At 35.2% G+C, this 17624-nt stretch overlaps 1 protein-coding gene across 2 annotated transcripts in view; it reads right to left on the reverse strand.

Annotated features, from left to right (window-relative positions):
• The window catches only part of Lrriq1 (leucine rich repeats and IQ motif containing 1), a 184683-nt gene that overhangs the window by 91412 nt on the left and 75647 nt on the right, over positions 1 to 17624 (reverse strand). For both annotated transcript variants that reach the window (XM_028783108.1, XM_028783107.1), the window contains 5 exons: positions 12371 to 12490; positions 2887 to 2976; positions 2110 to 2231; positions 1518 to 1613; positions 1201 to 1283 (listed from right to left, as the gene is read on the reverse strand). In XM_028783108.1, coding sequence (XP_028638941.1) covers positions 1201 to 1283; positions 1518 to 1613; positions 2110 to 2231; positions 2887 to 2976; positions 12371 to 12490 — 511 coding nt within the window. The remainder of the gene's footprint in view (positions 1 to 1200; positions 1284 to 1517; positions 1614 to 2109; positions 2232 to 2886; positions 2977 to 12370; positions 12491 to 17624) is intronic.

A 17624-nucleotide genomic window follows, 5' to 3' on the forward strand; every position in this document is an offset into this window, starting at 1 on the left:
GTATTCCACATACTCAGACTGAACTTCAAAACTCTCTGGGTTTTGAGTTACTATTTCACTGAAGTAGCCATAAAAAGATTTGGTTCACAGCAGATAGCCTTCATAGGGATATACAAAACGAGTGGACAGCAGGCATAAACAAGAGGGGAAAAAAGGTACTTACTTAAACTCATTTACAAATGTTTAAATGTTCAATGTTTTATATCTGACAAACAGTATACAAAATTACAGTTATCTCAAAAGGAGGCTACATAGAAATTAAAATAACTACTGTCAAACCAAGATAGCAAAATTATATGTTTAAAACACTAAAAAATAAGTTACCTGAATTTATCAATGGCTACTGAATGATACAAAATTTATTTTATGTATTAAAAGTATTGGTTATTTTAATTCACACTTTAAACTATATATGTATACAGCTCAGGAGTTAATAAACATAAAAAGAAGCAGGTTATTTCAGAGCTACAAGTATATATTTTTTTTCTTGATTATTTGTAACAAAACTGCACATTAGAAGAATCAGGAGCCTTAGATTAAGCTCATGAACTCATGAGAATCAAGGATTGAAGGAAAACACAACGTGTAGATAATTTTAAAGTTTTGAGAAAATATAAAATCATAACCATTTGCTTTTTCTTTCCTGATATCTCTGCATTTAGTATAGATATGAAAATGAGGGGTGACCAAAGAAAGACAGAATGCTATCACAAGCGGATAAAAATAAATGATGCCTTCCAATTTTTACCAAATTCTTCAAAGTCATGAGAGAAATCAATTTCTTTTCACGTAGGAATATCTACAGCTGAAATCCAGTAAACTGATACATTCAGTTTACTGATTAGCCAGGCAATTTAAGAGCGCATAGAGGAATGAGCACACAGAGTGGATGGTTTTTGAATCAACATTCTATGATGTACTAGCTCAGAGACAAACTATAACACAGTTGACAGAGAACATAGCACACAGAAAAGTCAATGCCCATGTCTGTAAAAAGTATTTTAAAATATAAAACAGCAAAATATTTCATTAAGTGTGATAGTGTAATTTTCTTTGACAATCGAGGATTTTATAGTTACTGTCGTAGATTTAAGTTCCTTGCGTTAATTTATTTTCATATTAAATATACTATATAAAACATGATTTAAAATTTTTATAGTCAGTATCACGTACAGCTGCTGCTCAAAGAACATTACTTACCTAATTTTTTCCTTAATTTCTTTGATTTCATTTTCTTTGCTCTCTTTAGCATTTGCTGAGCTGTAGAGATATCCTTAAAGCCCCTATTGAAAAGATACGTTGAAAACATCTAAAGTATATTTCGTCATAGACATACATGTAAATGTACATGTTTGAACTATATCACATGCAATACATTTGTAATCCCAATTATTAACTTATCTCAAAGTTAAGTTTCGTAAAGACTAATGACTTATTGAATCCCCTAAAATATCTGTCATGGATATCCCATAACCCTTCAAATTCTTAATTTCTTCAGTGGAAAATAGAGGACTCACCATTCTTCTGAAATTTTTTCTTCTTTTTCAGATCGCAGTAAACTCTTCTGACTTGTTTTTGATTCAGGTGTCCAGGATAAAGTTCCGCTTTCTGATCTGCCAACAGAAATGCATGTTTTTTTTTCACAGAATCAACAGAAGTACATCAGCTCTTTTCAAAACTACAAGCTGTTATTGTCTCCAACTTGGAAATAAAATCTATTTAAGCTACAGAGAAGCTTTATCTTGAAAAGTAATAAAAGTCTGCCATTAATTTAAAATGTTTACATTTCAATTACATGGAGCATATTTCAATCCTTTTACTGAAAGGACTGTGGTCCTGGGACTTTTATTCTAGTCCCCTTCTCTACCTGTCAGGCTGTGAAGATACGTTTGCTCAATTATTGCATTATTTCACCTAAATATAAGTTTTGCATTGCTTTAATACATCTAACCCAAACATTTTTTAACACTAGAATTTTCATATTTTAGCATTACATCTTCTAAATCAATGTACATCAATTTTATAGTTATTTTACTTCCTTAAGGGATGTGTACTTTTGTCGTTGTCATTCCTAAGTCGATGCCTGCTTAACTGAGTAACTTAGCTTACCTGCTGCTTAGCTGTGTGTGCTCTGTCAACAACACATTTTCTTTCTCATTGCATAGCCATGCTTGGGCTGGACGAGCCGGTATGGTAGGTGAAGTTTCATCATGCCTCAAAGTCCGAGAGTTCTTATGTCAAAAGCACACACAAATGTAAAGGAAATGGAACAATTCCAGCATCTGTATTGGTACTTCACTTAGGTCGGCCTGAGCAGGCTTAATAGGGAAACTCATTACAAAATTAAAATGCTAATAAAATAAAATTTCTAGAATATGCCTATACAGTCTTTGTTACATGGTGAATAGTATGCTTTTTGATATAGCTCACATATACAAAATGATTAATTGCAAAGATCTTTAGAAATCTCAGAAAACAAAAAACATCAAAGATTATTAAATAAATAACAGATATTGCGGTCCCTTGACCTCTGGCTGAGGAGCCTCAGCTGCCGCAGCCTCTCCGTGTGTATTTCTGCATTTTTAAAGTACTGTCAACCAGTGATTTTAGTCTGCTGCCAAATACGCAGCTGAGACACATCATTTTTTGGTCCTGGCTACTGTGAAATAAAGCGTTGAAAGAAATCCAAAGTAAAGAAAAAAATAGAGAGTAAATGAAAGAAAAGCTACATGAAAAATTACATCTGGGGATGAGGAGGAAGTCAAAGGCTTCTAGAAGTAATTATGTTTTTCAAGCCAATAAATTGTATTATTAATCACCACGGCAGAGCAGAACCTTCAGAAGCCAGCAAAGATGGAGCACTCAGAAGTTTCCATGACATGTTACCTTTGGCCAGGGCAGCTGGTTGGAGAGAGGCAGTGTTTGTGAAGGGAAGCCGGTGGAATCTAAAGCTGGCCAGTCTTTCTCCAAGGCATCCTGCACAAGTAACGACATTAGAACGGACAATGTTTTGCTTGCAAACCTTTACCACGTTTCCTTTAAATCGTACAATTCTCACAGATGTACACAAAGTCCATGAGGTCAAAACAACGTTTTGCTTGCAAACCTTTATCACGTTTCCTTTAAATTGTACAATTCTCACAGATGTTCACAAGGTCCATGAGGTCTTTTGTGCATAGGAAAGTATTACATGCTATAGTGAGAGGCTGTACCTCTGGTTAAGACATACATTATAATATGCTCGATCCGCACATTTTGGTTAAGGGAGGGGCTGATCTGTGATTGCTCTAAAAATGAGGTGAACACTGTTTTGAGTATTCATTCATTACTGACTCTCAGCTAAGTCTAGAATAACCGAGAGAAATCAGCTTTTAGCACACTGTGGTGCAAATTACATTTTCTATTAAACATTGTAATAAAGACCACAATATTTTAATAAATTAGAATCAGTTTTCCTTAAGTATTGCATATAAGCTAAGGTTTGCTTTAATTTTTATTTTCAAAATTCCAGTAGTTTTATTTTTGAGTGGACAGAAAGAAGAAATTTATAGTACTGATTTTAAAAGATGTATAGCGTGTCATTTCTGGTGGCAATTATACTCCAACAGAATTCTTCAAATGGGAAAAGAGTTAATTCATACTACAAGTGTGAAATTTTTTACTGTGTAAGACACTTCTCTTCATCCCACATCATGTTTGTTCCACTTATACATTTCCCAAGTTTACTCTTTATTCAATAAAGTTTTATTAATTATATTAACGGTGCACATTTAAGGTATAATTATCTGAATTTTATTTAATTGGTTTATCTTATCTGATGTATCTTAGAGAAATCTGTGACTCTTGATGAACAAGGATCACCAGGACATTTAATAGCATTTAGAAGGCTGTAAAATAGGCAAATCCTGTGAAAGTTAGAATGACTACATTCTGAGAGATGTTAACAGAGTTTTCCATTCACACAAGTTCAGCGTGTCCTGCTTATTGAATGACTTCTGAAAAGTGTGAGACTAAGGCATAATAGTGACTGCTGGTTGGTCAGATAGTAACACACTTACTAAGGCATTATTCTTAGGAGACAATAATCAAGATCATGGTATTCCAATATCATGTGAACATAACAATTATACCCAGTAAAATATTTGATAGGATTTCTTTTATTGACACACAAATATCTATGTCACAGTTATATGTGGTTTAAAACTACAGTTGGGAAATGTGGAGTAAGTTCAATAATTCTATTGAATTATGTGGTGATTCTAGCAAGTAACAATCTATTAAACATCTGAGAAAATCTTAACCATTCTTATCATAATAAATATAATCGTTGCTGAATTTGACAATAAACTTAATTTGTCAATTCTACTAGGAAGACATGTTTTAAAGTATTATGTTGTACACAGTAAATATACAAATATTATCTTTCAAACAAAGTGTTAAAATATTCCCAAATAAAGCATTATTGGAGAGATACAGGGAGAGGTCACGGGAGAGGACTCTCCTTGGAATCTTTAGTGGTCTTTTTTCCCCGTATCTGAGAAAGGTAAGAAAATGGCAGCCAGGAAACAATGCTGTGGTCCTGGAGAAATAACTATGAGAAGAAACAACTGAAGACTGTCAAAGTCTGAAATGTGAAAAATAACATGGAGGGCATTTGCTCTCATATTTCTGAAAATAAGATATTAAAACTGTTTGCAACATACTGAAGTTTGTAATATTAATCACTTGCTAAACCATGCCGGAAGCCCAGTAAACTCCCATTGGCTACTACACTTAGAATAGTTTCTCTGTCTCATGACAGATGATAATATATCTGATGACTTCCCTTTAAAAATACAGAAAAGAAGAAAAGAATTGCAGTTCAATACAAAATTTCCTACGAGATTTAGATTTGAAGTTTTAATTTCTTTTTTTTTTTTGAGTGGCAATGTATATTTATGTGGGGAAAGGTCAGAGTTTGCTGAAGAGCAGATATCATAAAATGGTTAAAATGAAGAGGGGATGTGAAAATGAGATGATGAAAACTAGGGAAAGACATGATGTCATCTGACCACTGGCTACGACTGGCTATGACTGGATACAACTGGCTATAACTGGCTACGACTGGCTATAAAATGCTAGGATACAACTGGTCCTGTCAATCTGTCATACACTAAACTTGTAACTTTAAAAAAAATGTCTTTTTAAGCACCTGTCAAATCATGTCGTTTTTTTTCTGTCCTCTGGAAGTGTAGCTCCCCATCCCATCCGCATAGCCCTACTCTCTACAGGAATACTAAAGTAGCAGTACTAAAACAGTAGTACCCCTTATGGCAGTTCTCTTTCTAGTAGTACTCCAATAGTAGTACTCTATAACAGTTCTATCTGTAGCAGTACTTAATACCAGTACTCTATATAGACATTCTCCCTAAAGTAGTTCTCTCTATAGTTCTTTCTATAGTATTGCTATATGCTCCAATAGCAGTACTCTATAGAGGAATACTCCAATAGAAACACTCTATAGCAGTAGTCTTTATAGCATCCATTTTTACAGCAGAACTCCGGTAGCAGTACTAACTTTAGTAGCACTCTCTCTAGCAGCTCAGTTACATCAGCCCCTCTCTTTATCATACTGTCTATATCAATATCCCGATAGCAGTTCTCCCTGGAGCAGGAATCCAGCTCTCTCTATAGCAGTATTCATTGCCCTATTACATACGTTACAGAATCTAGGAATAGTGCTTTCCTTCTCGGACTACTTAAGTGGGATGTAATGAATTTGAGTAGGTAAATTGAAGACAACAATCTATCGCCTTTGAAAACAATACCTTAGATCCTGGGAGATAGAGCGGGGAGAAAGAGCAATGACTTTTGTTTTTCAAACGAGTCTGTACTTTCCCTTTCCAGGAAAAATGCTCCCTTGGGAATCTACCAAACCAGTAAAAGCATTTGACAATTAACTTACTGATAGAAGTTCCAGAACAAAATCTAGGCTAATGACAATGACCTCAGTTAAATACACTGTGAGACAAATTGCATGGATTCTGAACCAACCCTGTCAGTCAGAATACTCAGTGGCCATTGGAGGGGATTGTGAGAAAATCTGCCTTTGTAGAACTAAGGTACAGATATTCTTTGGCAACTATTCATTTCTGACTATTTTATAGTAACTTTTGATATTCATAATAAACTCAAAAATACCAGTGGTGTTTCTTTGGAGTGGAAAGCAAGTTATTTGTGGTACAACATAATAAAATAATTATCATCTGGAGTATAAAGTAATATGGGGTTCTAAATATCAGGATTAGTCGCAGGGTGCTCTTCAGATATCCCATAGGAAAGTTCTATGTAGGGAAATTGTTAAACACACGAAGTTCTTGCTGAGTGAAATGAAGTTTATTTTTGCCTGGAAATCTTAATTCTTCCACAAGCATCCAGAAAATATGCTAACATAACTTGTTATATTATATATGGGAAACCCCATATACCTCAAAGTTCTTGGCACTTAATAAATTTGGTAAACTCTATTTAATAAAATAAAAAAATAGTTGTTGGTGAGAAGTGTCTTTGGCTAACCAACTGCTATACAGCATTATATTTAAGGCATAAAGTCATAGTAGATTGTCTTAGGTATCTGATCCCAGGTAACTGGTCAAGCTAGTTTTCTACTTATTTCCTTTTGATAATTGCAATAGGAATGTTGAAATGCATTTCTAACAAGCTGTGAACTTGTGGTTGTGTTGCTTTCATATAGCTATCCTGGCACCAAGCATGGTGTCTGCCAATGGTATAAGCATTCAGCAAGTCCTGCTTAAAAGAGAGAAAGTTTGAATTGGTTCTATATGATTATATTGTGATATGCCTTTTAAATGAAGAATTCGATTTAAAATACAATTATTTCTATACATAAGTAAAGGAATAAAGTTTTAGTCAGATAGGTCATATACTTGCACACAGGAAATTTTAAGAAAAGTTAAAAAAATAATGGAACCTTCTGGTTATTTGATTACATGCCCTGAAGTTGTAAGGTGATTTTATAATAATGACAATGGGAAGGAAGTGAAGAAAATCAAAGACTGCATTAGTTCCCTAATGAGTAATTGCCTTATATTATGTGTTTTCCTTGTGAGTTGGAGGAATGGCTCTGTTGGCACAGTGTTTGGTATGAGAGCTTGATTTTGAAATCCCAGCATCCACATAAATTTAGACATGCCATTAGTGATATTAATGTCAGGAGGGAATAGGGAGAAAGTATTCCATTACTTGCCTATATAATATTGTCAAGAAATTAATAATAAAAATAATCAAACTTTACATTTTAAACTAAGTAACAGCATAAATTAAATTATAAGTTCAGTAAATGGGCCAAAATGATTAGATAAAGAGGGAAATATTATTAGTAAAATACATGATAGGCCAAACATAAACATTGAGATAAAAACCAACACTGTGCTTTACCACTGAAATTGGCCGTGAATTTTTTAAATGCAACACCAAAAATCACAAGCAACAGAAGAAAAGAGAGACAAATCAGAATGCGTTGAAATAAATACTTCTGTACAGCTCAGAAAAACAACAAAGTAAAGAAAATTCACAAAACAGAAAATATCAGGAGCTAAGTAATGAGAGTGCATGACTGTAATCCCAAGCTTCAGGAGGGAGAAGCAGATGGATCTCTCAGTTAGAGTTCAGCCTGGACTACAGATTGAGTTCCAGGACAACCAGGAGTCCACAGAAAAATCCTGTCTCAAAAAACAAAACTAAAATAAAAATAAAAATAAAATAAAACAATCTGCAAACTACACATCTCGTAAGGAGTTCACAGCTAAGATATAAAAGAAATTTAGAAATATCCCCTAGGAGTATGTATGCAGCATTTATTTAGGATGTATAAGACCCAAAAATCAGTACCTAGCCCTTGAAAACCTAAACCAACAAGGCTTTAAGCCTACACAATGAAAGACATGTAGCTAGATTTAAAAGAAAATAGACAAAGGGTCAGAGCAGATGCTCTTGAAAAGAACATGAGCAAATGACCAACTCGGTTCTGGGAAAAATGTTCAACATCATCATGTTCAGAAAACTGTGCATCAAAAACACAGTGCCATGGCCCTGCATGCAGAAAAGATACCTACTACTAAAAAGGCATATAACAGCTGTACAACATTTTGTGAAGAATGAGGGAAAGTAAATTACTAGAGTCCATATTAGGAAACAGCATAAAAATCTCTGTAAAACTAAAATTGAACTAAAATTAGATTAACTGACCCAACAATTTCTCTACTTGGTATGTATCCAAACAAAATGAAATCATATGTGCTAAAGAAATACATGGGCCCCATGTTTATTACAGCACTAGGCATAAAAGTTATGATATGAAATCAACTTAAATATCCATCAGTATGTATACAAACAAGATGTGGTGTCCGTATAGAGAATTGGATGGTATTCAGCCAATAGAAATGATACAAAGTCAATTGCAATGAGACAGATGAATGTGGAGGGAACTGAGTAGAAACAAAACAAAACCTCCTTGTCATTGTACTCATCTATGTGAAATCTAAATGACCTGAGACATAGAGAAAGAGTAGAATAATGATCTCAGTCTGTAAGGACAAAGTCAGAGAGGGGAGAAGAGACGTTGGTTAAAGGATCATCATTTTAGTTTGGAATCTGGAGTGACAGTTTTGGGAATAACATGCTCACTATGGAAGTATGAGCATCAGTGTTCAGAATCACAGAACTTATTTAAATGCTGAGCTTGATGGCATATCTATAATCTCAGCGTGCAGGAAGGGGAGATGGGGAGATGAGGAATTCTTGGAGCAAGCTATTAGCCAGAATAGTCAAAATGTCAAGTCTGGGTTTTACTAGAAGCCTAGCTTCAATATAAATGGAGAGTGACTGAGGTGAATACCTGGTGTCAACTTGGATCCTTAAAATGCATGGAATGTTCACTTCTACCCATGTGAACATGCATATACATATGATGTACACATATGCATAAGCAAAAAACTAGCTTATAAAAAATTCAGTTCATTACCATCCAATATGACTAACATGTAACAACATATCACCTGCTCTGTAAAATTCTGAACAGATGACAAAGAGATTCCCTCTCCAAAAATGAAATTTTCTTTCAGGAATGCATACATAAATTAGCTAAACTTGGTTATGACAATATTCATACATATATGCATATTTTAAAATAATCAGGTTGCAAATAATAAATAGACATACTTTATTGGCCACTTAAAAGTAAATAGAATCTAAAGGACTCTTCCAGCATTAAAGGTGGGAAATTATAAAAAGAATATTAAAGAATATAAAACTGTATGAAGCAGTTAGATATCTCTCATATATGTTTCTTCACCACTTTTTCACCAAAAAGTAAAAAGAAAACAAAGAAACAAAACACAAAAAGTCTGTACAAAAATTTTCCAAAACTGTTGAAAGAACATGAACCACAAATTTAAGAAGACTTGCCTTCTCTTAAACCAAGCAGAGAAATTCAAAGTCAATTATACTGAGGTTAAGCAACAACAGAATTAAATTACAGAAAACAAATTTAAAAGAAATTGACAATCTGTCAAATTTCACTGAAAGAATAAATGTTAGGGAGACCCCAATGAGCAAAAAAATATAATCACAGGGTTATTAAGGAAGAAATAAAGAGTTTAGACAAGGCCAAAGATCAAGTAGAAAGCAAATGATAGAAAAAAAGAAGAAAAGCAAAAAATGTGATTAATGCAAAAGAGGGGGTCACAAGAAAGCTTAAAAACTGAACACAGAACAGATAGAACAAATGGGGGAAAAAAGAGAATATCTCTAAAACAATGTTAAGCAGAAAAAATTACCATAAAAGGGGAACATGTGTTACAGATGGGTCAGGGATGGCATGATTTAATTATCATATTTATTTATGCTCTAACCAAATCTTCAAAATATGAGGCCTGTAATGTCATATAGAAAAAGAGGTGGAGGACTCTCTAGAATGTCCCAGAGACCTGGGAGAGGAGAGACTCTCAGGACTCAAAGGGAGGCACCTAAAATGAAATACCCTAACGGTGGAGAAAAGGAACTTGTAGAGTCCACAGCCAGTAGAAAGACAGGACATCAAATGGAGGGATGGAGTTGCTATCCCACAGTCAAAAACTGTGACCAAGAACTGTTCCTGTCTAAAGAACTGCAGGGACAAAAATGGAGAAGTGTCTGAGGGAACAGTAGTCCAGTAACAGGCCTAAATTAGGATCTATTTCAAGGGGAGGCTACAAGGCCTAACACTATTACTGATGCTATGGTGTGCTTATAGACAGGAGCTCTCCCAGAGGCCCAACAAGCAGCTAAAAGAGTCAGATGCAGATACTTACACCCAACCAATGGACAGAAGCAGGGAACCCTCGTGGTTGAATTAGAGAAAAGCTGGAAGACGCTGAAGAGGAGGGCAACCCCTTAGGAAGACCAGTAGTTTCAACTAACCTTGACTCCAAAGATCTCTCAGACACTGAGCCACCAACTAGGCAGCATACACCAGCTGATATAAGGCCCCTGAAACATATACACCAGAACACAACCTGGTCTGGCTTCAGTGAGAGAAGGTAAGTCTAATCCTCAAGAGAAATACTAATCAAGATAATAAGGCAAGAAAAGTTAAACCTTGTAAGAATAAGAAATAAAAAAGAAGAAAGATTCTCTTGCTTGTAGATTACATAATTATACCTATAAGGTATTTAGAAACTTTGACAAATTATCTACTAAAGTAGGAAGTAATTTCAGCAAAGTATCTGACTAAAAAATTAATATGTGAAAATAAATAAAACTTATAGAAATGTCTTTAACATGCAAATACACCAAATACCAGGGAATAAATTTAACCAAACTACACAGATGACTATAAAAAAACCTTCATACTTTCTTTCTAATGTAGACACCTCAAAACATTAGTATCTTTCTGTTGTCACTGTGATAATAGTGCTGCTCCTGGTATCTCATAAATACAAGTCATAATAGAGTAGCATTTCTGTTTTAGATTAATTATTAATATATTTGATTCAATGAGAACACAGGTTCTGATTCATTCGTATCTTCAAAAATTGTATAAATTATTTTTGAAGACCAGCAGACAGAAGTTTACAGAGGTAACTAAGCTAGAATGATAGTACATTTAAGCTATTAATATGCATTGAAAAGCAGTTGACTTATTTTCAAAATAACTGGACGTTTTTCAATAGAAAAATACATTTTCCAATGATAAATGACTAATTCTCACCAATGTGCCACTATATTTGAACGCAACCATGGAATTGCAACTAAGTGATGGGGCTGATGAGTAGAGATAGAACCAGAGACCCTATCATGTACCACTGGCAACAGGAAAGCATGGTCCTCCTCAATCTTTATTTTCTCGTATATATAAACAGTCACTATTTTCATATATATATATATATATATATATATATATATATATATATATATATCTGTGGTAAAGTTCAATTTATTAATTATTTATAAGAAATTCAAATCAATATTGAATAATAAAACAAGACAAACATAAACAGGGTAATAAAATTATCAGTACAGTTAATTGTGCACTTCAACTACAACTGTGAAATAAGCCTAATTTGAACACAATCATTATATTTATGAAACATTTGGCTTAATAATTAAAACTGCATGAAGTAGTTTATGGGCAGGTATGGCATATGCTGTAGACATATAGCACAAATAGCAAAGTAAATAACTCATACTCCACACAGGATGGAGACTGATGGTTGAAGACATCATCAGACTGTTTAGGATTATGCACAACTGATAAACTGTTTACCTATTTCTGGAATTTTTCACTTCATGTTTTCAAAGCACAAATAAGTGGAGAGTCTTATGTTCACTTAAAGTATCATATTCATGAAATACAAAGAGTTGAGGAATTACTCCATTTGAAGAAGGTGAAGGAAACAAGGCCACGTATTTGGCACCCGCAATCCTAGTTTACTAAGTCTCAGAATAAAAGTTGGGCTTTTGTGGGACAGGTGCAATCTGAATAAGGTCAAATCCGTGATAGTGTGTCAGTGCTTTTCCCCAGTTTCGAATGTGGATAAGTAAGGCCCTAACCTTCAGAGAATCTGGTCCAAGAGGACATACAAAATGTCTTGCAGCCATTCCGTTGCCCCTTTATAGACTGTACAAGCTAGGAGGACAGATTAAGAAAAGAATAGAAAGTAGCAGTGGTACCTATCTTAGAATCTGGCTCAGAATACACAAAAATGGACAGGGTGTCTTCAAGAATAATGATTACCTACAACATCTCCAGCAACCAGCTAAGAAGTTAGCATTAAAACACTCTGGAAAAATATGACCAGAGCAATACTTGTTTGACACAGTTGGTACTTACCTCGTCAAATTCAAAATCCTCTAAATCTATTTCTTCATACTCTTCTCCGGATTCTTCATCCTTGATAGCCTCTAGGGCGGTCACCAGTTTCTTTCGTAAAATAAAGCCCTTCCAAACCGCCTGAACAAAAATGTGAAGTATGTTATGCAGGGTTACAGATCAAACCCTAAACCAGATTCTCTATGTTATCCCATTAGGAAGATAAAACGTCTTAGAACTTAGTTTAATGGCTCAATAATCTGTTTTTTGAACTTTATGTGACACGTACAATGGCAAGATAAATTAAATAACCTCATGTGTCTGAATCTCTTGAGACTTCCTTTGTGGTAAGCAGAGAAGAATCCTTAACCCTCCCTCTACTGCACATGTAGGTCAACCAATCAGTTATCTGACAATTCCTCCAGGACCTATTCTGAACCAAGAAGAAAGACATTTTTAAAAGGTCAATTGTGCTCATTTTCAAATCGTTATGTTTAAAGTCAGACTAATCTCGTTTAGAAAAACCCAAGTGTATTTAGATGACCATGTTAGGGAGATGGTATCATGGCCCAAAATAAATTAATTTCATGAGAAAGTTTAGTAAGTATGAAATAATGGAACTAAAAATAGTCAGGTACTTTAATAATTCTGGAATAGAGACGTTCTCCAACCTATGTCCCAGGTACAATAAAGCTCCAGAGAATAGATATAAATAGATAAATTCATACAAAGCTAGAGAGGTATAAAACTTGAGGTGAGGTACATGAGCATACTGAAGTGAATAGTTTACATTTAAGAAAAAATACTAAAGTATAAAAGTAATTTTTAAAAGTTACATATAACTGTTAAACGAAACATCAGCAGAAGCTTGAATTTCCAGCATTTGGGAGGTAGAGACTGGATCTTGGTGAGGCCTGGGTTCAGTCTAGTTTCCACGGTGAGTGCCAGGCCATGTCTTGAAAACTAATCATAAAAAGCTTTAGTTCTCTAAATAATCAACCGTTTTTAATTAAATATGAGTTTGAAACCATGTGCATGTTCACAATAATTGTTAAAAACTAAAGTAAATATATATGATCTAACAGGAATCCATTTGAAAATGAAAATATGAATTGACACTCTGTATAACTCTAAAAGTTATTACGGTGATTTTTTTAAAGATGGATTTATTTAGTTGTAAACTAAAAACACACCCCAAAGACAAATTTGACTGAAAAAAGTATTTTAGAACAGTTTTATAACATTACTCTTGTTGTTATTTTTGCTACACTGAGAATCAGAATACACAAAAGTAGCCAGACTGTGTTCAAGGATAGTGATAACCCACATCTGCAACAACCACATACTTCTCAGAAAAGAATCCAAGAAGCTAAATAAAACCCTAAGCAATTGGCTGAGACCATTAAGAGTTGTCAGTAGATCATTAGCTTCCCTGCTTTTATCCCGATGTAGGACTCACTGCAGAGTGCTCCCTACGCTTTGCAAATTAATCAGACAGCTTGCTCCAGTATTAGGCCCATCCACATCACCTTTCTACAGCAGCAACCTCCAATGAAGCACATACATGCTATTCTCTGACTTTGAGAGGAGGAGGAGGAGGAGGAGGAGGAGGAGGAGGAGGAGGAGGAGAGGGAGACAGAGAGAGAGAGAAAGAGAGAGAGAGAATAAATGATTTGCATATGTAGAGTTGAATAAATTAAAAAAATTTAAAGTCTTAAATGTAAACTTAAAATAACTGTTATGAACCAGTGGTTCAGTATTCTGTCATGTGGCCCATCATATAAATCTGGGACAGTAAAGACCATTGATTTTGAAATTTATTAAATGTCTCTCACATGCCATGCTCAGATGGTAGAGCTTAAAACATACAAACAAGCCTATATGAATGGACTTTGTATTCTAATAGTGGTGGGGACTGAAAATAGACAAAATAGATACTGCAAATATACAGAAGGCTGAAAATCATATAGTATAATAATGGTCAAGGTCAGGAAAGCAATTTCAGACAATGTCATTTTAGAAAAAGAATATCCAAAGACTCAAAATGTCATTTTAGATAAAGAATATCCAAAGACTCAATGTACAACCTTGCACTCTCATCCTATAACTAATTTATCTTGAAATTAAAATGTCAAATATTTTTTCAGGACACATTCAAAGATATAGAAAAGTCCTGCATTTCCTGGCACTTTTCGAACAAATAGAAGCTGTGCTAAACTGACTATTACTAATAATACTGTCAGCAAATACGGCCTTGAGCAGAATGTTGAGAATGTTGATATAGGCAGACACAGAGCATACAGTCCCTCACAGTGTCACTACTGTATCTGTAGCCATTGGATTTTAACAAATGAAGAATCAAGTCCGTAAACCTCTTCATCAGGATTCCACCGTTTTCTCTGACAGAGGGTAGTGAAAGTTTTCTAACGTGATTCATCCAGAAAGACAGAGATTTACGGTTGAATAAGGTTCTTACTACAAGTAGTTATTGAAGGGTAGAAACTTCAGCCTTTCATTGTTTCCATTTTAACTCGAAAACCTGTGATTCTCCCTGTCTTCATGGATAAAAGTCCTACTTTCAGGTCTGATACACTGTCCGAGAGACCAGTTTTCTCTTATTCAATTCCTCTACCCAGCCATTATTCACATCTTGATGTGGAAATTGAGTTATTTCTCTCAACCTTGTGACATTCTTCTCAAGCACTGTCTGTTCTACCACTCTTATTTTCTATCCTACTTCTCTAAATGAAAAAATTGTTTCTATCAAATCTCTCCAGCAACAGATACAACGTAGCTTCTCCCAACAACCTTAGAAGTAGTAACAAATAAGGTAAAGATGGAATGGATGGTATTTGCATGTATCCCCATAACCTGGAAGTCTACTGCAAGCACATCAGGAATTAAAGAGGTGGATGCTCACAGCCAACCATTGGATTGAGCACGGAGTTCCCTATAGGGTCCCCAATCGAGGAATTAGAGAAAGAACTGAAGGAGCTGAAGGGGTTTGCGACCCCATAGGAAGAACAATAATATCAACCAACCAGACCCTCCAGAGCTCCCAGGAACTAAACCACCAACCAAAGAGTACAAATGCAGAGACTCATAGCTCCAGCTGCATATGTAGCAGAGGATGGCCTTGTTGGACATCAATGGGAAAAGAGGCGCTTGATCCTGTGAAGGCTCAATGCACCAGTGTAGAGGAATTCGAGAGCAAGGAGGTGGGAGTGGGTGGGTGGGTGGGTGGGTGGGGGAACACCCTCATAGAAGTAGGGGAGGTGAAATGTGATAGGGGGTTTTGGGGTTGGAAGAGAACCGGGAAACGGGATAACATTTGAAACGTAAATAAAGAAAATATCCAATAAAAAATAAAATTCAATTTAAAAATATAAGATGTCCAGACATTAACAGTGTGTCTTGTTTCAAGGATAAGCTTCTGAGCCTATTGTGTCATCCTGTTCTTAAATAATTAGAAAATTCAGTATACAATATGACTATATTAAAAATGATCTTTTTGACTAAAAAAAAAAATAAAACTAGCTTTGGCAGCACAATGAGGTTGAAGCCAGCATCATTACTTTATCTCAAAATACAAATACAAACAACAACATCAACAACCACTCCTTCAGTTTCCATTCTCAGACATATGCTTCATTTCCAAGATAAGCAGATAGTTGTCCAAGGGTACAAAGGGGACTATAGTCTCATTTATTTTTTAAATTGTGTGTTTACTTCTTGCTAATATAATATGCCATTTATGTAACCTGTGGATTCCTAATTCAGCTTAGGATTTTTGCAAATTAAAATCAAGTTCTATTTTAACTCTATTGTTCAGTAAGATTGACATAGCATGGAACCACTTTAATGTATACATTGATACCCATAGACAATAGTCACACAGACTTAATCAGAGAAGCCTCGCTTCCCAGTGAACTGCAATGAAAGTAGAGACGGATGGATATATAAGGTACTAAGAATTCATGATGCCTGAGTTCACATACTTAACTTATATATGCTGGTCCCTCCAGGAGTCAAGGTACAATGCAGAAGTGGGTGTCTATAGAAGCCTGGACTATAGAAGCCTGATTCAATGAGGAAAGGCTGAAAAATGCTCTCTGGGCAATCTAGGGTCATTGTAACCACAAGGTCTCAACAACTATTGTGACTTCACTAGGTCTTCGCATGAATGGATCAACCAACAGCCAAAAAAGATGGAGAAATAAGTTAAGGGACAATACCCCTCACTACTGAACTATCTTATACAGGTAGACTCAGAGAAGTGGGTGTGCCATTTCAGTCATATTGTACCCACTGGTGACTTCCTAAGACTCCAGTTGAGGTTTACATTCCAGTGGGAAGACAGATGATCATGGTAATCCTGTATGTACCCACTCACAAAAAATAAAATAATGAATGATTGCTATATACTAAATTACATAATGTACATATAACAAATCCAAGTTTTTGTATAGTAATGATCATATGTTGAAGGATAATTGATCACAATTTGAACCCTGATATTGTACATTTACTGAAAAAATCCTGTTTTTGTTTGTGGTGTGTCTCAGTCCTTAGCAACTTTTAATCCCTCTGGCTGGAATACAAACAAGCTCTTAGTACATACTTTTAATTCCAAACAATGAAGATAAAGCTAGTTTACAGAAGGAAGTTATGATGTTTGAGAGAGATATCTAATTGCATGGCAGACAAAGTGACAAATCAGAAAAAGATTTGACAGAATAGGATATGCCCAACTCTCTCACAAGGAGAAAGAGGAAAGGGAAGCTACTTGAGAGAGAGCAGTACAGAGAAGAGAAGAGGAGGAGGCAGGATTACTGGGTGAGCTGTATAGAGACAGGTTGCAGAGAGAGAACAAGCTAGACACAGATGAAGACAGACCAAGCCAGAAAGTAAGAATGGCTAGGAGATTCAAACAGATTGCTAGAGTTAGTTTGAGGCCAAGCAGAGCAATTCGGGGGAGGCAGAGAGAGAAGCCAGGTTGACTCCGTCAACTTGCAGAGGGGTTTGAGACAGAACAGCTGAGTTGAATCAGTCAGTGAGAGTTCAGAAAGAAATAGAAAGGGTGAGCTGATTCATCAGTATGTCTCAGAGGCTGAAAACACTCTAGGCTTAGATAAGATTGTAGGGATGCTAGAACCTCCCAAGACTAGGCGAAGGTTAGCAGTAAGCTTCAGAGATAACACTTCATCAAGTGAATAAAAGGTACTTTTATAATGGACATTCATTTAATGTTTTTAATCCCAAATTTCTGACGTCC

Source organism: Grammomys surdaster, unplaced genomic scaffold (assembly GCF_004785775.1).
Source record: "Grammomys surdaster isolate TR1022 unplaced genomic scaffold, NIH_TR_1.0 958, whole genome shotgun sequence".
In the NCBI taxonomy this organism is placed as follows: domain Eukaryota; kingdom Metazoa; phylum Chordata; class Mammalia; order Rodentia; family Muridae; genus Grammomys; species Grammomys surdaster.